The sequence below is a fragment of the Drosophila takahashii genome, chromosome 2L, assembly GCF_030179915.1.
Source record: "Drosophila takahashii strain IR98-3 E-12201 chromosome 2L, DtakHiC1v2, whole genome shotgun sequence".
NCBI classification, from domain to species: domain Eukaryota; kingdom Metazoa; phylum Arthropoda; class Insecta; order Diptera; family Drosophilidae; genus Drosophila; species Drosophila takahashii.
This window is the reverse complement of record NC_091678.1, coordinates 32,953,151-32,975,638: the sequence shown is the minus strand read 5'-3', so window position 1 is coordinate 32,975,638 and position 22,488 is coordinate 32,953,151. Positions and strand designations below refer to the sequence as shown.

Below are 22,488 nucleotides of genomic sequence, written 5' to 3'. Positions count from 1 at the left end.
TATATCATCGGACCACTCACCAGTGCTAATAACTCTTCTTGAAAGCCCGGAATTAATCGAGCACCCTTGGAGGCTGACGTCGCATCGAACCAACTGGCTGAAGTTCAAAAAGTTCGTAAGTTCCCACATTGAACTGACTCCACAGCTCAACATCAAGGAGGACATCGACTGCTATGCCGATGCACTGGAGTCTGTACTCGTCGCAGCAGCCAAAGTCTCTACACCGCAAGGGAGGGATGGGCGCACACACCAACACAAAACTAACTTGGAAATCGAACAGCTTGTTTTGGAGAAAAGACGTTTGAGGCGTGCTTGGCAAACCAGCAGATCGCCATCCTCGAAATGTCTTTCAGCCAAACACTGCAACAAATTCATTCGCACTACCGTCGCCGCCAATTCGAATCGAAACTGAGTCGGACCCAATTCAGTTTCAACTAAACGAAGTTGCAAAAATCATCAGCGAGCAATTGAAACCAAAAAAGGCCCCAGGCGGTGATCTAATACCTGCGAAAATGCTAATTGAACTTCCAAACTGTGCAGTTGAGGTCATTTGTAAACTCTTTAACGGGATTACACGACTTGGCTACTTCCCAAAAAAATGGAAAAATCATAATGATCCCAAAGCCAGGAAAAGATCACACAATACCAGCTTCATACAGACCGATAAGTTTACTCTCGTGTCTGTCAAAACTGCTCGAAAAATGCCTTTTGACGCGCATAATCCCATATCTGAAAGAGCACAACGTTATTCCGGCACATCAATTTGGCTTTCGAGAAAGCCATGGATCAATAGAGCAAGACAACAGATTAACAACGGAAATACGGTCTGCATTCGAATATCGAGAATACTGCAGTGCGGTATTCCTTGATGTTGCAAAGGCTTTCGATCGAGTCTGGCTTGATGGCCTTATGCACAAAATCAGAACTATTCTGCCGGAAAACACTCACATGATACTTGAATCGTACCTTTACAACAGAGAATTCGCGGTGAGATGCAACACTACAACATCCGACGATTACACTATAGAGGCTGCAGTTCCCCAAGGTAGCGCCCTTGGTCCAGCTCTATTTCTCCTTTACACCGCAGATATTCCCACGAACGTCTGGCTAACTACTTCCACATTCGCAGACAATACCGCGATCATAAGTCGGTCCAAATGCCCAATTCAGGCAACAGCACTACTAGCTGATCACCTCGTGGTAGTGGAGAGGTGGTTATCAGACTGGCGTATAAAAATAAATGCGCAAAAGTGTAAACACATAACGTTTACTCTTAACAGACAAACGTGTCCCCCGCTAACTCTGAATAACACGCCTCTTCCACAAGCTGACGATGTAACGTACCTTGGCGTTCACCTAGACAGGAGACTTACATGGAGGAAACATAATAAAAATAAAATAAAAAAAAATTCATTGGCATCCATTGGCTCTTAAATGCTCGCTCCCCCCTCTGCCTGGACTTCAAGGTCCTGCTCAACAATTCAACGCTTAAGCCAGTCTGGACATACGGCTCCCAGTTGTGGAGAAACGCGAGCAGCAGCAACATCGACATTATCCAGCGAGCACAATCAAAAATCTTGAGAACTATCACTGGGGCATCTTGGTATGTTCGGAACGACAACATCCACAGATATCTTCGCATTCTGCCCGTAAAGGACGAAATATCATGTAACGATTTATTATTATTTAATTATACTAACAAACAAAAACTGCCTTTATTAGTATACCCTGGCGATGGTGCTAGCTTTGAAAAGAGTGCGCATGCAACAATTAAATTTATCCTGGCTCTGGCTCGACGGCAAATGGTCGTGGTGGTCTTGCTACTCTTTCCTAAAATTCGCCTTTAATAATCATTATGGGAAGATTGTGTTGCATGCCTAATTAATCAGCCAATAACAGTTGGAGAGAAAGGAATAGCAATCAAAAATAGGCATTAGCCGATAGAACGGGGAAAATTAAAGAAAATCCAGAATAGAGTGTAATAATGATTTTTGCCTCCAAGTCGAATCCCTTAATGCCTGTTAACCTCCGATGGTATTGAGGTACACATGACCCTCCCTTCCTGTGATCGCTCTTGTCAAAAGCATTTAATCTACCGAGCGACCCCTTTGGGCATTAGTGGGTTAAAAGAGTAAGTTAGCCGTGTCGAATATTTGGACTTACAAAATTATAAAAGTTTATTTAAAATCTAAAATATAAAATATCATGGGACAAAAATATAGTATGATAAAAATTATGTTTCGAATACATGCATATAAACCGTAGAATAAATTCAGATACTTTTAATCATAAAACAAATGTAAATATAAACAAATTTTTTTGCAATCAATAAACAAATAAGCAGACGTTCAGCAGGCCTCTGCCTGTCGTTCCCCATGGCACGATTGCGACTTTACCGCCTTAAATTAGCAGCAATAAAAAACTCAGAAAATTTTGGCAAAAACACAAAAGCCATGAAACTGAGCGATTTGAGCGCAAACAAGGAATAGGTTCTTTATTCTTTAATTTGTTTTTACTTTACGTTAACACCAACGAATTTCTCGGGCACTAATTTCTTTCTGCATCTTTTTGCCTTTTTTTTTGTATTTATCCCCTTCTTCTTTTTCTAATTTTTTTTTTTTTTGGGATTTATTTTACATAAACGAAAGTCTTTCGCTTACCAATTCTCGACTCCCTCGTAGAAAGCGCTTTCCGAGAGGTGGTCCTGAAATGCTGTAAAAAGAATTCTAAAAAAATGTTTTCACAAAAAATATTTCACATGAAAAAAATTGCCCCGAGTCGCCGGCCAGAAAATCACTCAAAACCACAAAAAAAGAAATCACTCAAATCTTCTCCTTTCTGCCTTATTGCCGTCTTTCATCATCGTTATTTCTTTCGCATGCCATTATTTGGAGATTACATAATTTAACTTATATATTTTTTTCACTTAATGCTTTTTTTACTTTGATTATTTGAACTATGAATAGCTTTAGTTTACTGCATGGAATTACTTTACTCTTTAAGGCATTAGAATTACTTTACTTTTTAAGGCTATAGCATTACTTTACTTTTAGGTTAAAATTACTTTTCTTTTAGGTTAACTTTAATTTTCCTATCTTTTGACGACGAAGAAGGCAAAAAAATGGGACGCAGATGGAGGTTATATTTTTTCCCGCGGGTTTTTCCCGCTTTTCACCACACACACAAAAACGATATTTCTCTGGCAGCGATTCTTTTCCGGCGACACACAAAACCCACTCGTTCGGGTTTTTTGAGCGCCCTCTTGGGCAGCAGCGCGATTACTGATGCGCTCAGAACTAATAAACGCCAATTCCGCTCAATTCCAGTTCCAATCGTTCCCGCCGACGATGCGGTAGGTCAGGTCCGCCAATATTTCCCTCTTTCGCTTTATCGTCCCTCTCTTTTCTCTTGTGCCTCTAGATCCGATCTTGTAACTTTAAAAATGATTTGTAAAGCGCCAAGCCTATATCAAAAAAACAAATTTCTCTAATCAGAAATCCAACCGGATTATTCTTCAACTTCCCCACTCACCCAATTGGACTTAGCGCTGAGCTAATTTTTGATGGCTGCGCCGAACTTTTACTTTCGTACACTTTTCTTTTAATTATAATTTTGGAGGACACTTGAAAGAAATACTTCTGCTCAGTTCGATGGTCGAAATCGGAAAGACCGACTATGCCGCCATAGCTCTGGCGGTAACCCATGGCGAATCTGGGAGATGCCCCAAAGCAGGTTGACGTTAGGGTCTGTTACTCTCCTCCCCCTTTCTATTTGCCCCTCAATATATTTCCCTATATGAGTCCTAGATGGCGCCTCCCAATTTACGAGATTAATTCAAGCGCTACAAAGCCCCCCGCCAAGATCTGACTTGGGTTCACCAACCAAAGGCTGATCCCAAACAAAGCTTGTAGTCAGCCCTATTGTTTCATATCCTTGGCGTGAAAACATCCCAGAATTCGGCCTTGCAGATCTTCTATCTCATAACAAGAATTTCCCATCTTCTTACGAACTCTGACTTTTAGATACGAAGGCCCTAACTTCGCGCTGTACCCAGACGTGAAGTTGCTTTGCTTGAAGTTCTTCAGATATACTTCCTGCCCTTCTCTATATACTACATCTCTCGTTCTCAGATCATACTGGCGCTTATTCTTGTCGATTTGCTTGCCTAGAATTTCTTGTGCTTTCTTTCTCATTATCTCCAAAGAATCCTCTCGGGAAAAGACCGCGGATTTTTCTTCTAAAATCCCCAAAGTTCGTAACAGCTTGTACGTGGATCCAGACGCAACAAAATGCTGGCCGAAAACCATATAATACGGGCTAGTCCCTATGGCTGAGTGCACCGCCGATCGAAGAGCGCAACAGATGCTACTTAAGTGCTCATCCCAATCCCTTTGGTCCGGCCGCACATATGCGCGAATAGCTGCTATGACTGACCTATTTACCCTTTCGGACGCATTAGCCTGCGGTGAATAGGACGCGGTCAAAATGTGCGAAATCTTATGCCCTATTAACAGTTTCCGGAACGCCTCCGACTTGAATTGAGACCCATTGTCGGATACAATCGTCTCTGGAAAACCAAATGTGTGAAATAACTCTAGCTGCATATATTTTATGACTACATCGGCTGTGAGTTTTTTTACCGCTTTTAAAAAGACAAACTTTGTATAATGGTCTAGGACTATAAATATACCCACATTCCCGCTCCGAGATCGGGGATAAGGACCCAAAAAATCAACATATAAACGCTGGAAAAATCGCTGAGATTCTGGTGCCACTCCCATCGGTGGTCGCTGAATTATATTTGATGCCTTCGTAGTTTTGCAGACTTCACAGGACTGGATATATGCCTTTACATCATTGACCAATCCTGGCCAATAATAATACCGGCGCACCCTTTCCCACGTCTTATGCACGCCTCCATGCGAAGCTAGCGGATCGTCATGAGTAGTATGTTTTTGGGGGTTCTGGATACGAAGGCTGGATACAAAAGTGGAGGGGGAGGTAATTAATTATGCTAATTAGGGTAATAAATCAGGACAATGTGACAGGTGTGGGGGTAATTAAAGCTAATGGGTGCGTGACGAGTGATCGTTAATTAGGGTCCACAATAGTTATATCCAGCTTTTGTATGTAGGGTTTGTATTCAGGAATCAGGAATCCCGAAATTCGGTCCAGAAATCGGGGGAGATATTACTGGGGTGTGACGGGTGATCGTAAATTAGGGTGATAAGTTGCTTATATCTAGGAATTGTATTCAGGAATTCGCTCCCCCGAATTTCGTTTAAGAAATCGGGACTCTTATTAAGCGGGAAGAAGTTACTGGGGTGTGACGGGTGATCGTAAATTAGGGTCCACAATAGTTATATCCAGCTTTTGTATCTAGGAAATGGGGTGAAAAGAGGGGAGGCATTCTGCTTAAGTGGTTGACGAGTAGGTTGACGGGATCGAACGTGGGAGAAGTTAGAAAAATAGGGTGAAACGAGGGGAGGGAATCTAGTTAAGCGGGTGAGAAGTTACTGGGGTGTGTCAGGTGATCATAGCGATATATTTGGGTTATCCTAGTTAATGGGGGAGAAATTACTGGGGTGTGCCGGGTGTCCTTTGCTTAGATTAAGAAAGTGTGGTGCTCACACGGGTACGTGTTAGAATGTCACGGGCTGTTGTCACGTCCAAAAGAAACAGGTGAAAGCAAGCACCCTTGAAAAGGGATCCCTTTGCTTGCCACTGAGAAACAAACTCCCAAAGAAACAGCTGAAAGCAAGCACCCTTGAAAAGGGATCCCTTTGCTTGCCACTGAGAAACAAACTCCCACCCCAATAACAAAAAGAAGATGTTAATTTGAATTCAAGTATATTTTTATTTTTTAACTTTTTGAGCTGAAAGAAATAGCTGAAAAAAAATCACCCATCCCCCAAACAAAAGAAGATGTTAATTTGAATTCAAGTATATTTTTATTTTTTAACTTTTTGAGCTGAAAGAAATAGCTGAAATAAAAAAAATCACCCATCCCCCAAACAAAAGAATATGTTAATTTTAATTTCAAATATATTTTTATTGTTTTATTTATTTTTTATTTGTAAATTTAAGGTTAAGATTTTTGTATTTGTTAATTAAAGCAATAGCTTTAATTCTAATGTATGGTGCCTGGTGACATTGACATGTATCCGGGCCCTCTCTTACGTCATCGTCGGCCCAGGGACATGTTAGCATATGCACACCATACCTAGATTTTCTCTCACCGACTCGATCCATCTGTTGTAGCTTGGAGAAGTCCATCTCCAGGGACTCCCGATGATCCTCAAAAATGAAGTCACCAAATTCTTCGAGGAAATTGGTGATTTCATCACACACGTGGTTGTTATTCATTCTGCTGCTGTTTCTTGTTGTTTCTTGATGTTGTTGGCGCTGTTTCTTGATGTTGTTGGCGCTGTTTCTTGTTGTTTCTTGATGTTGTTGGCGCTGTTTGTCTGTTGATGATGTTGTTGTTTGTTGATTTTTGGTTGTTGATTAGTTGTTTGTTGTATAGTTGATTTTTTGTTGTTGTATAGTTGTTTTTGTTGGTTTGGTTTGTTGATTTTTGGTTGTAGTTTTGTTGTTATTCCAAACTTATGTTGCTGCTGCTGATATTATTAATCCAGACTTGTAATTCGAACTGAAGGTTCTTCCCAGTAACTTCTTACTTTTATCCCCTCCTCATATGGGGAGCAAAAATTTCCCACCATCCCTTCCCTCGCGATCATCCCTTTGAGAAAATTAGTTAGACAAATGCAAATGTGACTAGAAACCGAGTAGTCAACAACCTGGTTGCTAGGACACGGTTCACTTTCACCCCTCCCTCGACATCAAATATTCGATGGAATCAACCAATGAAAATAATGCAAGTCTAATTTCTTATATTAAATTTAAGGAAAATATTTTCATCAACCAATCAATTCGTTGCAACTCTAATTTCTTATATTAAATTTAAGGAAAATATTTTCATCAACCAATCAATTCGTTGCAACTCTAATTTCCTATATTAAATTTAAGGAAAATATTTTCATTTACCAATCAAAACTTTGAATTTTTTAATTTTCAAACTAAAGTTTAAGTTCATACTAATAATCTATCCTCAAAGTTATATTTAAGCTAGAATTTTACCAAATTCAGATCAGTGTTTTCAAATTTCTTGAAGTGACCTACTCTTTTTACTAGTTTCGAAAAACAGTAAAGTGATCTTATCAACGTGTGTACCTCAATTGAAAAGTGGCTTTGTGAGAACAATTAAATTAAAATTACAAATTAACTACATTACAAGTGACTTTGTGAAAAGAAAATAAAATTTAAAACAATCTACAAATTAACTACATTACAAGTGACTTTGTGAAAAGAAAATAAAAATTTCAAACTATCTACAAATTAATTACAATTGTAATTCTTTCCAAAATAAAAATTAAAATGAATAACCAAACCCAAAAATATTGTGAGTCATGCCGTCGTTTCATCCCGGTGGGAGTTCAATGGAATCACCATGCACGAACCGCGAACCACAAGATGAACGCTATGGTACCTTTGGATGGAAGAATCAAAATGATTTCGGATGGATTCAAGGGTCGAATCCTTCATTATATGTTTGTTAATGAAGGAGAGGAATTAAGATACCCGGAAGAGTTCCTCTTCGAAGCAGGAGAGGCTTTAAAATCGCATTTATTTAATGTGCTTCAAAGCTACATGTCATGTAAAGTTAATTTTGAGCTTTTTGCGGAATATATGCTCGTGAAAGATGACGATTTAAAAACGGAGACTAAACAATTCCAAAGCAAAATGGAAGTTGTTACAAACCACTTGGATTTAGACCGCATATTCACCAATCACTCAGACCATCTGAAAATAAAAATGGAAGAGTTTCAGGAAAGGGATAGCGGGTGGACCCTACTCCGCATAATTCGATTGGAAATGAATTTCAATCAATTTAAACCGCTTCCTGGTTCCTCATTTATCCCAACACCACCCAAGCTTTTTTCGAAAAAAGCAATAATTAATGTTCAAAATAAGAATGATTCATACTGTTTTAAATGGACTTTGATTTCGGCACTTACAAAGGTAGCAAGTAACCCTAGTATATGCTACACATATAAAGTTGATATAAGGGCCGAAAGATTTGTTTTAACATCTGGAATAAATTTGGACTTCAGTGGGTTAACATTCCCGCTCAAAATAAAGGACATAGACATTTTCATTCAAAAAAACGTTACATTGAGTATTAACGTTTTTGGATATGATGAGGAAAGTGAAACTATAATTGGACCTCTTTATCAATCTGGAGTTGAAAAGCCGACGCACATAAATATACTTTTCCTGGAAGGAAACGGGTTCGGTCACTACACATGGATAAAAAATATTTCAAAGTATGAATTTTACTCGTTATAGACCTACTTTTACTTATTATGTTACATTACTTGTTTGATTTTTCTTTTATTTAACAGACTAATGTCTGCACAAAAAAGTCTACATAAGGAACGGACATGGTTTTGCAATACCTGCTTAAATTTTTCATCAACTGCAAGTCACGCACTTCGCCACAAGGAGCTTTGCAGTGGAAAGGTTGTCACTCTCCCAAAACCATATAAATCGACATTGAAGTATACGGCACTGCGTCACCAACTAAAAGTTCCGTTCGCAGTGTATGCAGATTTCGAGTGTATACTTCGACGTAAAAATATTGATGTAAGTCCTAAACTGTTTAATGTAAATGAACATGTACCAATTTCATATGCTTACTTTATAAAGTGTGCATATGATTCTAGCTTAGATAAATTTGTAATGGAAACGGGAGGTAATTCAGCCATAAATTTTGTCAATTCCCTTGTAAATAACTTAAAAACTATTCATACAAATTATTTGAGTAAAATTGTTCCCATAGTAATGAATCCAGAGGACGAATATGATTTTGAGTTTACCCTCAATTGTCATATTTGTGAGAAGGCTTTAGCGGATGATAGGGTTCGAGATCATTGTCATTATACAGGTAGATACAGGGGTGCAGCTCATTCGAAATGTAATTTAGAATTGAAAACGTCTAATTTTATCCCAGTTTTCTTCCACAATTTCTCCAAGTATGATTGTCACTTGTTTATCAAAGAATTAACATTAATACCTGGAGAAATTAAAGTTATTCCCATAAACAAGGAGCACTTCATTTCAGTAATGAAAAAAATTGAAAATGAATGTGGAAACAGTTTTGAGATAAGGTTTCTAGACACATTTAGATTTATGTCATCTAGTCTAGATGCCTTAGCGTCCAATTTAGAAGATGATCAACTTAAATCAGTAAGATCACATTTTAATTGTGAAAATGAATTTAGGCTTATGCGGAAGAAGGGTGTATTCCCATATGAATATCTTGATTCAGAGCATAGACTAGAGGAAACTAGTTTACCATCAAGAGACCAATTTTATAATCAGTTTACTGAAAAGCATTGTTCTCAAGAGGAATATAGTCATGCTGTTAAAGTTTGGACACAATTTTCCTGTAAATCTCTAAAGGACTATCTAGAGATTTATTTAAAAACTGATGTATTATTATTAACTGACGTTTTTGAAAATTTCCGTTTAATTTGCATGAAAAATTATTCTCTTGACCCAGCTCATTTTTATACAACACCAGGTTTATCTTGGCAGGCAATGCTGAAAACCACTCAAATTGAGTTACAGTTAATAACTGATATTGATATGTATAAATTTATACAAAGTGGAATTCGGGGTGGTTTGGTACAATGCTGTCACAGATATAGTAAAGCAAATAATAAATATTTAAGTGATTATGATGCTAGTAAAGAGTCATCATTTTTAATGTATTTAGATGCAAATAATTTGTATGGTTGGGCAATGTCTCAACCTTTACCTTACCAAGGGTTTAAGTGGTTGTCTCCCATAGACATAGAAAATTTGGTAGTAGAAACTATTCCAAGCGATGGACATTATGGTTATATTTTAGAAGTGGATTTGGACTATCCATACAGTGTCCATGATTTACATAGTGATTTACCGTTTTGTTCATCAACAAAGTTAGCCACTAATAGCGAAAAAGTAAAAAAATTAATTGCCGACCTCGGAAATAAAAAAAATTATATCATTCATTATAAAAATTTACAGCAATGTTTGCTTAATGGGTTGAAGCTAATAAAAATTCATAGAGGGATACGTTTTGAGCAAAAACCTTGGCTCAAAACGTATATAGACCTTAACACCCAATATCGTCAAAAAGCTAAAAATTCATTTGAAAAAGATTTTTTTAAATTATTAAATAATGCAGTCTACGGTAAAACCCTAGAAAATATCGAGAATCGCGTTGACATTAAAATAGTTTGTGATTGGGATCCTCCACAGAATAATAATAATAAAAGTGGTCGTAAAAAATTATGTGCACGAGCATTAATTTCCAAATTTAATTTTCAAAGTGCTACAAAACTAGAGAATGATTTTTATACAATTCAAATGAGAAGAATGTCATATGTATACGATAAACCCATGTATCTTGGGTTTACAGTATTAGAGTTATCAAAGTGGAACATGTATAATTTCCATTATCAGTATATGAAACCGAAATTTCAAGATAATATAAGATTAAATTACATGGATACAGATTCCTTCATCTATACAATTAAAACTGATGATTTTTATAGAGATATTCGGAATGATATAGAATTCAAATTTGATACATCTGGTTATTCCGAAGAAAGAGCCAACTTATATAATTTTAAAATATGCAATAAAGCGGTATTAGGTGTTTTTAAAGATGAGCTTCATGGTAGACCAATGTCAGAGTTTGTTGGTCTCCGTCCTAAGGTTTATTGTTATAAAATTGATTCTATGGACAAATCGTTTATGAAATCTAAGGGAGTAACGAGAACAGCACTAGAGTATCTAGATATTGAAAAATATAAAAAGGTTCTTTTCACTGAAAATCGAATGTATGGCGGCATGTCAGTTTTTAGATCTAAAAATCATACCATAAATACTTACAAAATGACAAAAATAATTCTCGATGGTAATGATACGAAGAGAAAAGTTGAGGGTGATAAAATGTCTACACTCCCTTATCATCATAAGGGTTTAATAGAAAGGGAACTCATATCAAATGTTCAAATCCTTGAGGGAGAGTCACTTGTTTTGGGGAGACAGGTAGATGAAATAGAAAGTCTTGAATTCCAGACTGAGGAACAAAAAACTTTACTCAAGCGTCTAAAAACAGAAATTGAAAATGTTGAACATGATTTACTTTACAAGTCGCTTGAACTTGAAATGTTTTATAATGAATTGCCCCCCGATCCCAAAAAACAGAAACAATTTTAGATTTAACAATGCAAAATATTTATTTAATTAGTAAGTTTGATAAAAGGTGTTGAACAATAAAAATTAACAAAATATATATAAATCTTAAAAATTAACAAAATATATATAAATCTTAAGCAATATATATATAAATGTTTATATTTTGTTAGTATAACATTAAGTTGAACAAATAACAAATACATTTCAATAAATTGATTATTAAATATAAAATATTTGGGTGTGTTTTTAAATTTTTTTTTTTTTTTTGGAAATTTTTTATAAATTGGGTGAGTATATTTTATTTGATTGGTTTTGTACCCGTTGCCTGTATAGATAATTCCACAGTTCTAATTCATGTGGGTTCATTTTAGCTTCAGGTTCAGAATCCCTGTCTTGAACAGGTTCATCTTCTTCTTCTGCTGATTTTTCTTCCTCGTTTTTTTCCCTTATCTGTTTTAGATAATAACCCAACTCTACTTGTTCAGGAGTAATATCATTATTTTCATTACTCTCATCGCTATTGTTTAAGTTAATGTTTATATTTTGGTGATAAAGTTGTGTGATGTCATCATCAGTTAAATTAAAACTAGAAATATTACTAGAAATTGAATTTACTGAAACTACGTTAGATCCTAAAAGGTGAACATATTCAACTGAAATGAGAAAAAGAAAAAGAAAAAACGAATTAATGAAATGAAATAATATATACTAAAGTAAATTAACTTGCCTTTTGTTTTGTTTATTATTTTATTTCCTTGAGGAATTTTTATATCCTTCTGAAATAAATAAGTAATATGTTATCCCTAATTCATATAAAAGTTGTTGCGGTTCAACAACTCGCTACACTCTAATAGACATAATTTTCCCCCATCAGAGTCTATACCACTCAAGTCTAGTTCCTCAATTGTTATAACCTCTCTTTTACTTATCTTGGGTGGAGGTGGTAAATCTATTGTTTTTGGTAGAAGTGGATAGTAAAAAAGTTCTTCATCAATTTCTACACAGTTTATTTGAATCTTATACATATCTAGATGAGAATGTTTTTTTAACCTTTTTGAAACGTAATGGCACTGGATTCTTAAAGTGAAAAGGTCTCTATAACCGAGTTTATAATATCTATCGAAACCTCTGTTTCCTGTTACAATAGTTCCGCCCTCTCTATTTTCCCTTTCAAGCAAGTCTGATTTAAACTTCTCTAACAATTCCTTTTTAAGAAAAGAATATTTTTTTTCTACACTACGCTTCTCTGTTTTATTTAAAATTTTTGACTCTTCACTTACATTATCATTATTACCATCTTCTTCATTTAGTGGCGTAAATGATTGTTTGGAGGGTGACGACAAATCATCGTACTCATCATAGATTTGGAAATTAGCTGAAGGGGGTGTTGATGATGATGATTCTTCTGTTGCTTCTGTTGATGATGATGCTTCTGTTGATGATGCTTCTGTTGTTGTTGATGATGATGATGCTTCTGTTGTTGTTGTTTCTGTTGTTGTTTCTGTTGTTGTTGTTGTTGTTGTTGTTTCTGAAATTAAATATCATAACAAAAGTTAGCAAAAATCGAAAAGTAAAAAAAGTAATTTGTGATTGTTATTTATATTGGTATTTACCTTGTGGTGCTTCGTCGTCTTCATCTTTTTTTAGTTTCCTCTCTTCTGTAATATAGCTTGCCATTGTTGGTTCTTCTGAAATTAAATATCATAACAAAGTTAACAAACCAAAAAAAAAAAAATTTTTTTATTGTTATTATTGTTTTGATGTTCTTACCTTGTGAGGTTTTTAGTTTACTCTCTAACTCATCAATGTTATTTATATTCGCTAGTGAACTGTTCTTAAATAGATACAATTTCAGCTGAATATTCAAAACATCATTGTTAGGGAGTAAAATTTGAATAATTGTGGTTTCCATTGTCTCGTTGTATGTCGTTAGATGTGAAGTGGGTATTACACCCATTTCCACTACTCCTATTACAGAAACTATTATTAAAAATAGTTTCATTATTTTATTATTATTCATTTTCACACACACACACACACACAATTATTAATAAAGTTTGAGTTTTTAGCTTTCACTTTCACTTTTATATGAGCAATTTGAGCTCCAATTTTCACCGTCTTGTCTTGCTTGCGATCGCTACTGAAAAAATCATAAGCGCCCCAGTGGTATTTATTTAGAATTTTCAGTATATAACTCTTATGTAAACGAATAAAGGGATGGGGCAATCATTCCTAAATATGCTGGCGAACCAGTCCAACAAACAGAAACAATATATACAAACCTTGAGTAAACATTCTTATAGCCCTCCACACGCCCTCCACAGAAAGCAGAACATTCTTATCGCCCTCCACAGAAAGCACAACATTCTATCAGTCTTTGCGTGTGCGTATGTGGAAACTATTTTTGACTTTGTATACGTAGGGTGCGGCCTTTCGATGCGGGCGATTGTGTCTGGAAACTATTTTTGATGATGTGTACGTACATGAGCATGCGAGTCTGAACATAATTATAGAAACCACTTGTAATGGATGATCTTCGAAGTCTTTGCGTGTGCGTATGTGGAAACTATTTTGACTTTGTATACGTAGGGTGGTGGGGGATTTTGGCTGGAGACTATTTTTGAACTTGTACATAAGCTGTTACATGAGCATGCCGGTCTGAACATATTTATTTTTCTGTTGCTGAGTTGATTAGTATATGGAGTATATATTCTTTTATTTTCATTGCGAATAAGAGTTGCTCTATAAAATATTATCTTTAGATTCCCAGCTATCATATTTTTTTGAAAACCCCAACCAACGTACACGGACTTTATTCCCGTCTCTCTTTATTATTTTTTCCACTAAATATTTGTCTGGGAAACGAGTTTTTTTCAGTTCTTCTTTGTAAAATCCACCTTGTATTGGAGTACCTTCAAAGTCTTCCAACAAGTATGTGGTAGGGTATGTGTTTTTCACACTTATTATTTTAAAAATTTCTGTAGTCCAATTCGGTGTATACCCCTTTTCAAACACATGTTTATATTTACTGATGCGTACATAATCTCCATTACGCAATTTCCCCACACTAAACATTTTGAGATGATTGTAGGCTGTTTTCAAAATGTGTTTTTCATTGGAAGAATTGACGTCAATTGGGGCGACCTTAATTGTTCTATGTGGTCTTTTGTTGTATATATCAATTAATTTTTTATACATATCAACCCACTTGTATGTTCCGCTAAAACTAAATTCACGCCACATAAGTTCCTTCAAACTTCTGTTGAAGCGTTCCACAATTGAAGCTTTTACAATTGAATAGGTAGAATAATGGTTTATTCCATATTGTTTCATTAACGCGTTAAATTGTTTGTTAAAAAATTCAGTTCCATCATCCGTTTGTAAATTTTTTGGTGTTCCACGACCAGATTTGAAAATTTTTTCCATTGCCATTGAGACATCTTTAGCGCTTTTTGATTTTAATGCTTCTCCCCAGGCATATTTGCTAAAACAATCCACAACAGTCAAAATATAAAAATATCCTCCGTTAAGCTTTGACTACTTTCCCATTTCCACTAAATCTGCTTGCCAGAGGTCATTTATACCCTTTGTCACTACCCTTCGACGTTTAAAATTACGTCGACACGGAGCATGAATTTCTTTAACAATACCCAATTTATCACTCATATTTTTTTTTTGGTACTAGAACTTTCTTACTATTGGAGTTGCAGTACCTTCTATTTCAACTGTCTGTGATTTTAAAACTGATTTCGGTTGAGTAACATATTTATAAACATAGCTCTCAATACTATTAATCTTTGTTAACATATTGGATAGGATTTTATCAACATTATCAACCCTCCCATTATTAACTTGAACTAAATTTTCCAAAGAAGTTATTTTAGAAAGTTTTCGATTAAGGGATGTATTTATTTTCGTATTAAGGTCTTTCTTTAACGTCTCCAAGTTTTCATCGACATATTTTTTCGTCGTTGCATCCGAATAATCTATTGGGTTCCCACAATTTTTAATTCGTTTCTGTTGGGTATTCAGGTTTTCGTCGCCATCAATGTACAACCCCACAACAGTTTTAATATCCCTTTTTAAAATATCTGTGTGCTCTTTTTCGTCTGAAAAGTGACCAAACTTGTCGACAGACATTTTGTTTATAAGGTAATTTAAAGTTTGTGAACCTTATTTATTCAATTAATATATAATTTTAGCCTCTCGCAGTTCTTCTATTATAGACATGATCTCGTTATTGTGATTAGTGTTGCCAGCGGCCTTTGAAGCTATTAAAAGCTGCAATCTTTCAACTAATTCATTGACGTCATCCCAATAAATATAATTGGGTTTTGCTCTTTGTAGGGACATGTATCCAAATCCCTTTTTATTAGATTTTTTTTGTTTTGATTGAATTGGGGTGGATATAGCTGAAGGATGTATATTTTCATTGCTCATGAACTTTTTAATAATGTTTGTATACTTGTATCCTCTAGTTCCTTTTATTCGCTTATTTGGATCAAAATCTATTCTATGTGCACTTGTCTCAGTAATGATATCTTTATAATTTTTCAAGTCTGTGGCACTGAATTGTGTAGGTTTATTATGAACAATCAAAGAATAAAGCCCAGGAGTCAAATCCCACGTGCTTCCACTTGATAATTGAATTTTATTATGACTTATATGTAATTCACTATTCCCCAAATTTAAGGATTTGGGGGTTGATGAACTTTTTCTAGGTCCATAAGCATTGTCCAGAACTTTATTTCTCGATAGACTGCTAATATTAAAATCATAGTCTGCATGAATTAGACTGCTAGCATCTGCTTCTTTTTCTAGCTGTGTTTCTAAAGGTGTTTCTAGCGGTGTTTCCGGCTCTGATCCCAATTCAATATGTGACTGTGAAAAAAATTTATCATCTGAGTCACTAGTAACATCATCATTATAAATTTTTGTTTCTTCATTTCGGCTATTATTATCATCATAATCGTAATCATGATCATCATCGTCATCATACCTTAATTGATGTTTCTTAAGCTTTTTACTGGGGGTTTCATTTTTAAATATTTCACTTTTTTGCTTTAGAACCGTTGATTTATCTTCGTTTGTATTCATAAACTTTCGTTTTTTATTTTCACTAACTAGTTCGTTTAAGGGATCTGTTATTGGCTTAAAAGTTTCTTCCAACTCGTAAGCATTTTGTGATTTAAAATGTTTTAGATCATTAAACTTTTTCTTTAATATATTTCTCGTTTTAGTAAGCTGACTTAAAATAAATTGACTCATTTTGGGTACTTTCAAAACTTTCACCACCGTCAGCACAAAAGATGTAATACCAGTTTATGAACTATACTTTACAGGGTTACATTTCATACTAATGAAAGTTATAAAATATATATATTATTTATATGATTTTATTTTTGGTTGAAAAAGAATCATTTTACATTGTTTAAATTTCCTCTTCAAATAAAAGAATTTAATGTGGGTGTGTGTGTGTGTGCATGTTTTATTGAATGTAATAAATGATTATGTACAAATGTTATAAATATTACAAAGTGATAAGTGGATTAAACAATTGTATTTAACTCTAGTTGCAGGGAATCATTGCTTCTTTATATAACTCGATATTCCTTGTCCTTGAGCAACTTCAGATGACCATCTTTCATAGTGTTATATCTCTTTGGTAGATATAGAATATATTTATCCAGTTCCAAGGCAATGGAGTCCCCATAAACAGTTTTCTTCCTCTGCGCATTGATAATTGGGTAGCTGACGTTTATACCCATCTTGTTTTGTGATAGCAAGGGCTTCAATGCTCGCGTGTTGAACTCCTTTAAAACCCCGCCTCGAAGAATTTCCTCCTCCATAATGGTGTCCAGCTCACTTTCTGATGGAATTGGTTGATTCATCATGCTGTTGTTGGTTTGAAGTTTGTCCTCGAAGAAGGTGGTTTAAATGAGAAGCAAGCTGATCGACTTGACAAGTTAATGTTAAAGTTCTGACTGTAAGGACTAAACGATTTCCGAGCTCATTTTATACCAGTTCTCAGACCGAGATTTCCATAGCAACAGGTTGTTGTTTTTCCACCCTTGTTGTTTTCCACCCTTGATGTTTAAAAGTCGTTAAATCAGTTACTTTATGCAACAGGCTGTTGTTTTTCCACCCTTGTTGTTTTCCACCCTTGTTGTTTAAATGTCGTTAAATCAGTTACTTTATTTGAATGAAAGCAGGAATTCAATGCACAGGTGTCCACAATTGTATGTTCCAAAACGTTGTACCTGTTCATAGTTATATTTGATTTTATCCCCTAAGTATTTCACAACTTCTTTTGGTGGTTGTAAATTTCCAAAACTATCAAAATAGAATATGCTGTTTTTGTTTTTGTGGTAAGCTACCCAATGTGTACCCCTTGATTTTGAGTCACCCAAGTTAATCACTCCACTCTCATTATTTTTAGGTGTTTTAGGGAAAGAGTCTCTCATAAACACTCCCCTAAAATGCGGTATATTTCTTTGAGCAAATTCCATTATATCTATATTTGATAATGCTCTTTTGGGTAGCTGACCAATTAGTTTTTTTGTTTCTTCATTCTCCCACCACGACTGTTGTATGGTTTTAGGTATAAACCGTAACCATTTTTATGGGGTTTTAAGTATAGACCTTCACCCACGGAAACTTCTTCCATCTTTCGGTTGTGTCTTTTATTTTCTTCTAGCTGTTGCTTAGCAATTTTTGCGTTTGTTATTAATTTTGCTACACTAGAAGTTCCTGAAGCTAAACTACCTATAGCACTTAATGCAGTTAAGATGGGTACCAGTGGTAAAAAACCCGCCATTTTGGGAACATTTATTATTCGAGGAACTTTAACGTTTTTCTTAGATCCGATTGAATTATGTATTGCTTTACGTGCAATTTTAATTGCATTAACCACATCCAGGGGTTTTCGTTTTTTCAATTCCCGACTCGCTTCTCTTACAACAGATGATAGTCTATTTATTTTCATCCTCCTACGCTTCCTCTTCTTCTGTTTTTTCTTATTTCGCTTCCGAACACCCATTCCAAAATGTTTCTTTGCTTTCATAATATTAGTTACAAAATATGCTGCTGCTCGCTCCTTAAGAGAACTATCCTTCGCCTTTACTCGCTCCCAAGCCTTGTTAATTAATTCAGAATCTGCCTTATGTCGATTGCTAAGATCGTTGTTTTGTGAATAGGCAATATCGTGAACCTTACAAGCTTCATCCAACTGATTAATTCCGTGATCTCCACGCTGTAATCGCTCTGCAAGCTTTGTACCGGGTCCACAATAGTTATATCCAGGAATGTGAAACTCAATCGGAAGAGAATCTATTAACTTATTAATAAGACCACTTCCACGTTTACGGTGTAAATAATGACTGATGTGATTATAAAAACGTTTCCCCATTATATATTGTCTTTATTCATTGAAGATTTATTACGGAATAAACATATTTATAATAGGATGCGATTAATAAAGCAAAAAAATAACATTATTGTTCGTAACATTGAGAACGTGAATAATGTTAAACAACCACCACGTCACAGTGAATTATTACCAAACACAATTAGAGCTCTTGTGGTTGGTCCATCCAACTGCGGGAAAACTAATGTAATGATAAGTCTTATTGAGAGTCCAAATGGCTTGAGATTTGAAAATATATACGTGTTTTCAAAGAGTCTATACCAACCGAAATATGATTACTTGGAAAAGCTATTTAAACCGATTAAAGGTATGGGATATCATACATTCTCTCAGAACGAAACTGTTTTACCACCCACCGAAGCAAAAAATAATTCAATCATGATTTTTGACGATGTGGCTTGTGAGAAACAAGATAATATTCGATCATATTTCTGTATGGGTCGTCACAAAAATATTGATTCTTTTTATTTATGTCAAACATATACACGGATACCAAAACATCTTATACGGGACAATGCAAATGTAATTATTTTGTTTAAACAGGATGATTTAAATATGCGATACATATTTCGGGATCATATCATCCCTGACATGAATTATGAGACATTTACAAAAATTTGTCAAAAATGTTGGGAGGATAAATATGGATTTTTATTTATAAGTAAGGATGACAATATTGATAAGGGACGATATAGAAAAGGATTTGATCAATTTATTCTTCTTTAATTTTAATATAAGATTGGGGCGGGGTTGTATGACACCCAGTTGAACAACAGATTTCAAAATGGTTAGATCATTGACTCTATCAGTGAATGGAAATAGTTCCGTTATAAACACAGTTTATTTTCCACCAATTGAATTAAACGGGGAATATGAGTGTGCGCTAGTTGAGTTTAACATGTACAACTCAATTCCCAACGTGGATGTAAATAACAACCTCTTTCATATTGGTGATAAAGTTATTATTATTCCCACCGGCTCCTATGAACTCAACGATATTTCTCAATTTATTTACAACAAGTTAAAGGATTATAATCTGGAAAATACAGTGAAAATTGTAAGCAATAATAATACACTTCAAGTGGAAATAATTAGCAGTAAAGAAGATATATACTTTAATAAGGAGAGGTCAATAGGTCATTTGTTTGGTTTTAAGCAAAGAGTGATAAAGGCAAACCAAAATCACTTGTCCGATAATGCTGTCAACATTTTAAAAATTAATTCCATTCGTTTGGAATGTAATATTGTGAGTGGCTCTTACGTTGATAATATACCAAATCACGTATTACATGAGTTTGCAATTTCGGTTCCACCGGGGTATAAAATGACTGTGACACCACACAATCTCATCTATTTACCTATTAACTGCAGAGAAATAAGTACTCTCTCAATACATATCGTTGATCAGAACGGAGATTTATTGAACTTGCGTGGTGAAAACGTATCAATTCGCATACATATTCGCGCAATAGAATGATAATTTACAATAAAAGCAACGGTATACTTCATCAACCGCGCACTAGCAGTTGTAAAGCTAAAGGAACAGGATTAAATCGAAAGGGTCTTACATTAAAAAACAAATTGTTTTTAAAATCACTGGGCTTCAAAATTCAAATCTGATAATAATAATAATAAAAAGCATTAAAAATGAATGAAATTTTAAATGTTCGTGAGAGACCGTTTTCAGATGAAAGTATTTCGAAAAAGGAATATCATACATATTCCTCGTATCATCAATCATTTAAAGCAAATGATGAAATACGTATTTGTATTCAAAATCAGGACTTGTATGTACTCCCTCACGAAAGCTATCTTAATTTTCAAGGAGTTGTTAAGAGAGTAGCAGCCGATGGTACAAGCACCACTGATAATATCGAGGTTACGTTTCGCAATAATTGTATGGCAAATTTTATTGATGAAATTAGATATGAAATAAATGGATACGAAATTGATAGAACACGGTTTGTTGGCATGAGCAGCACCCTTAAAAATGATCTATCGGAAAGTCGTCAGGAGAGTCGCAAACTTTTAAATGCTGGATGGAGTGGTGGAAATGATATTATTACAAAAGGTAATTTTAATTTCTCGCTACCCTTAAAAAATGTAATGGGGTTTGCTGAGGATTATAGAAAAGTTTTACTGAATTGTAAGCATGAACTTATACTTTTGCTCACAAAAAATCTGGATGATGTATATGTTAAAAACAAATCAAACCATACATATGTTTTGGAAATGACTAATATTAGCTGGAAAATCCCTCTTGTAACACCCAGTGATGCTGCAAAAATTAAAATGTACGATATAATAAAGAGTGGCGTAAATTTACCGATAGCTTTCCGTAGTTGGGATACATACATTAACCCAAAACTGATACAGGGAAATCAACACGTCTGGAGTCTAAAGATAGGAAGTAATAGAGAAAAACCGAGATTTGCTATTATAGCCTTCATGTTGAATGGAGAACTAGTTACAAATAATTTATCCAACCTGAAAGTCCACTTGAATTCAGAAACGTATCCATATGATGACTTAAATTTAAACTTTGAAAATGATAAATATGCCCACCTTTATGATATGTATGCAATGTTTCAAAAGAGTTATTACAACCGCCCAGCAGAACCATTTTTATCACCGACAGAATTTAAAAGTAAACCTATTATTGTAGTTGACCTTTCATATCAAAATGAAACAGTTAAATCGGGACCTATCGACGTGAGAATTTCAATCGATTTGAAAAAAGCAAACAATGAAAACACTCAAGCATATTGTCTCCTTATTCACGATCGTTTAGTTGAGTATAGTCCTTTAAGTGGGTTAGTTCAAAGAATTGTCTAACAATATATCAATCACATAAAATGGAGAAAGAACTAGTTGCAATTGATGTACAAGGATGTTTTGATAACAACGACAAGTTTATTCTAAAGGAAATTGGAGTTGTATTTAGCAAAGAAAATAAGTTTAACAATAATTTCGTTATACAACCTCCATTTGATTTCACTCGTCTTAATAACAAGTCCCGAAAAACTGCTCTCTGGCTTACCAAAAACCATCATAAAATTTTTTGGAACGATGGAATAAACAACTTTAAACAAACAAGAAAATATATTAAACAAATCACTTCGGGAAAGGTGGTTTTATGCAAGGGAATTGAAAAGAAACGTTTTCTAGAAATCTTTCTCAGATCACCGCACATAAGAGATGTTGAGGAATTGGGTTGCCCACCATTAAATACCGTAAACATAAACCAATTCCCATTTTGCTCAATACATATTAAAAGCGGTATTTGTGCTCTGAATAATGCGCACAATATTTTAAATTTTTGCAATGGAACTATGGTCTAACAATTATACATATACAATGGATAACAGTCAAAGTGGATTAATAAACCGAATTAATAATTTCACATCCCAATTTGGTGAGGAAATTTTTAAAGAAGATTTAAAATATCTCATTGATACGAGGAATATGTTCATGGATAAAGGAGAAGACGATCTTAACAAAACGGTATATGGTAATCATTTTACGTTTTGTAATAATGGATTCGGCGAAGACGCGTGTGCCTGCTTTTTCTATAAAAATCATCGAGACGGAGCCTTAAAACTAATGTCATCATATTTAGTGTATAAGAAAAGTCTGTTACAAATTTCCAAATAAACATGAGCTAAATTCATGACCTAAATTCAAATTAACATCTTCTTTTGTTTGGGGGATGGGTGATTTTTTTTATTTCAGCTATTTCTTTCAGCTCA

At 34.8% G+C, this 22,488-nt stretch overlaps 2 protein-coding genes across 5 annotated transcripts in view; one reads left to right on the top strand and one right to left on the bottom strand.

Annotated features, from left to right (window-relative positions):
* l(2)41Ab (lethal (2) 41Ab) overlaps positions 1-22,488 on the top strand; it is a 344,790-nt gene that overhangs the window by 270,770 nt on the left and 51,532 nt on the right. The gene's annotated exons all lie outside the window — the stretch shown is intronic.
* LOC138911970 (zinc finger CCHC domain-containing protein 10-like) lies at positions 10,236-13,651 on the bottom strand. Of its 4 annotated transcripts, none has more exons than XR_011417598.1 (5): positions 13,084-13,626; positions 12,927-13,001; positions 12,594-12,841; positions 12,041-12,086; positions 10,236-11,966 (listed from the first exon to the last, which is right to left on the bottom strand). XR_011417598.1 is itself a non-coding variant. In XM_070211649.1 (5 exons), the coding sequence occupies exons 1-4, from the start codon at positions 13,331-13,333 to the stop codon at positions 12,061-12,063; spliced, it is 588 nt and encodes a 195-aa protein (XP_070067750.1). In that variant the 5' UTR covers positions 13,334-13,636; the 3' UTR covers positions 10,255-11,966; positions 12,041-12,060. The 4 variants fall into 4 exon arrangements, 2 of the variants coding, with proteins under 2 accessions (XP_070067750.1, XP_070067749.1); XM_070211649.1 differs by having other exon boundaries at positions 10,255-11,966; positions 12,041-12,089; positions 12,608-12,841; positions 13,084-13,636; XM_070211648.1 differs by having other exon boundaries at positions 10,257-11,966; positions 12,041-12,089; positions 13,084-13,651.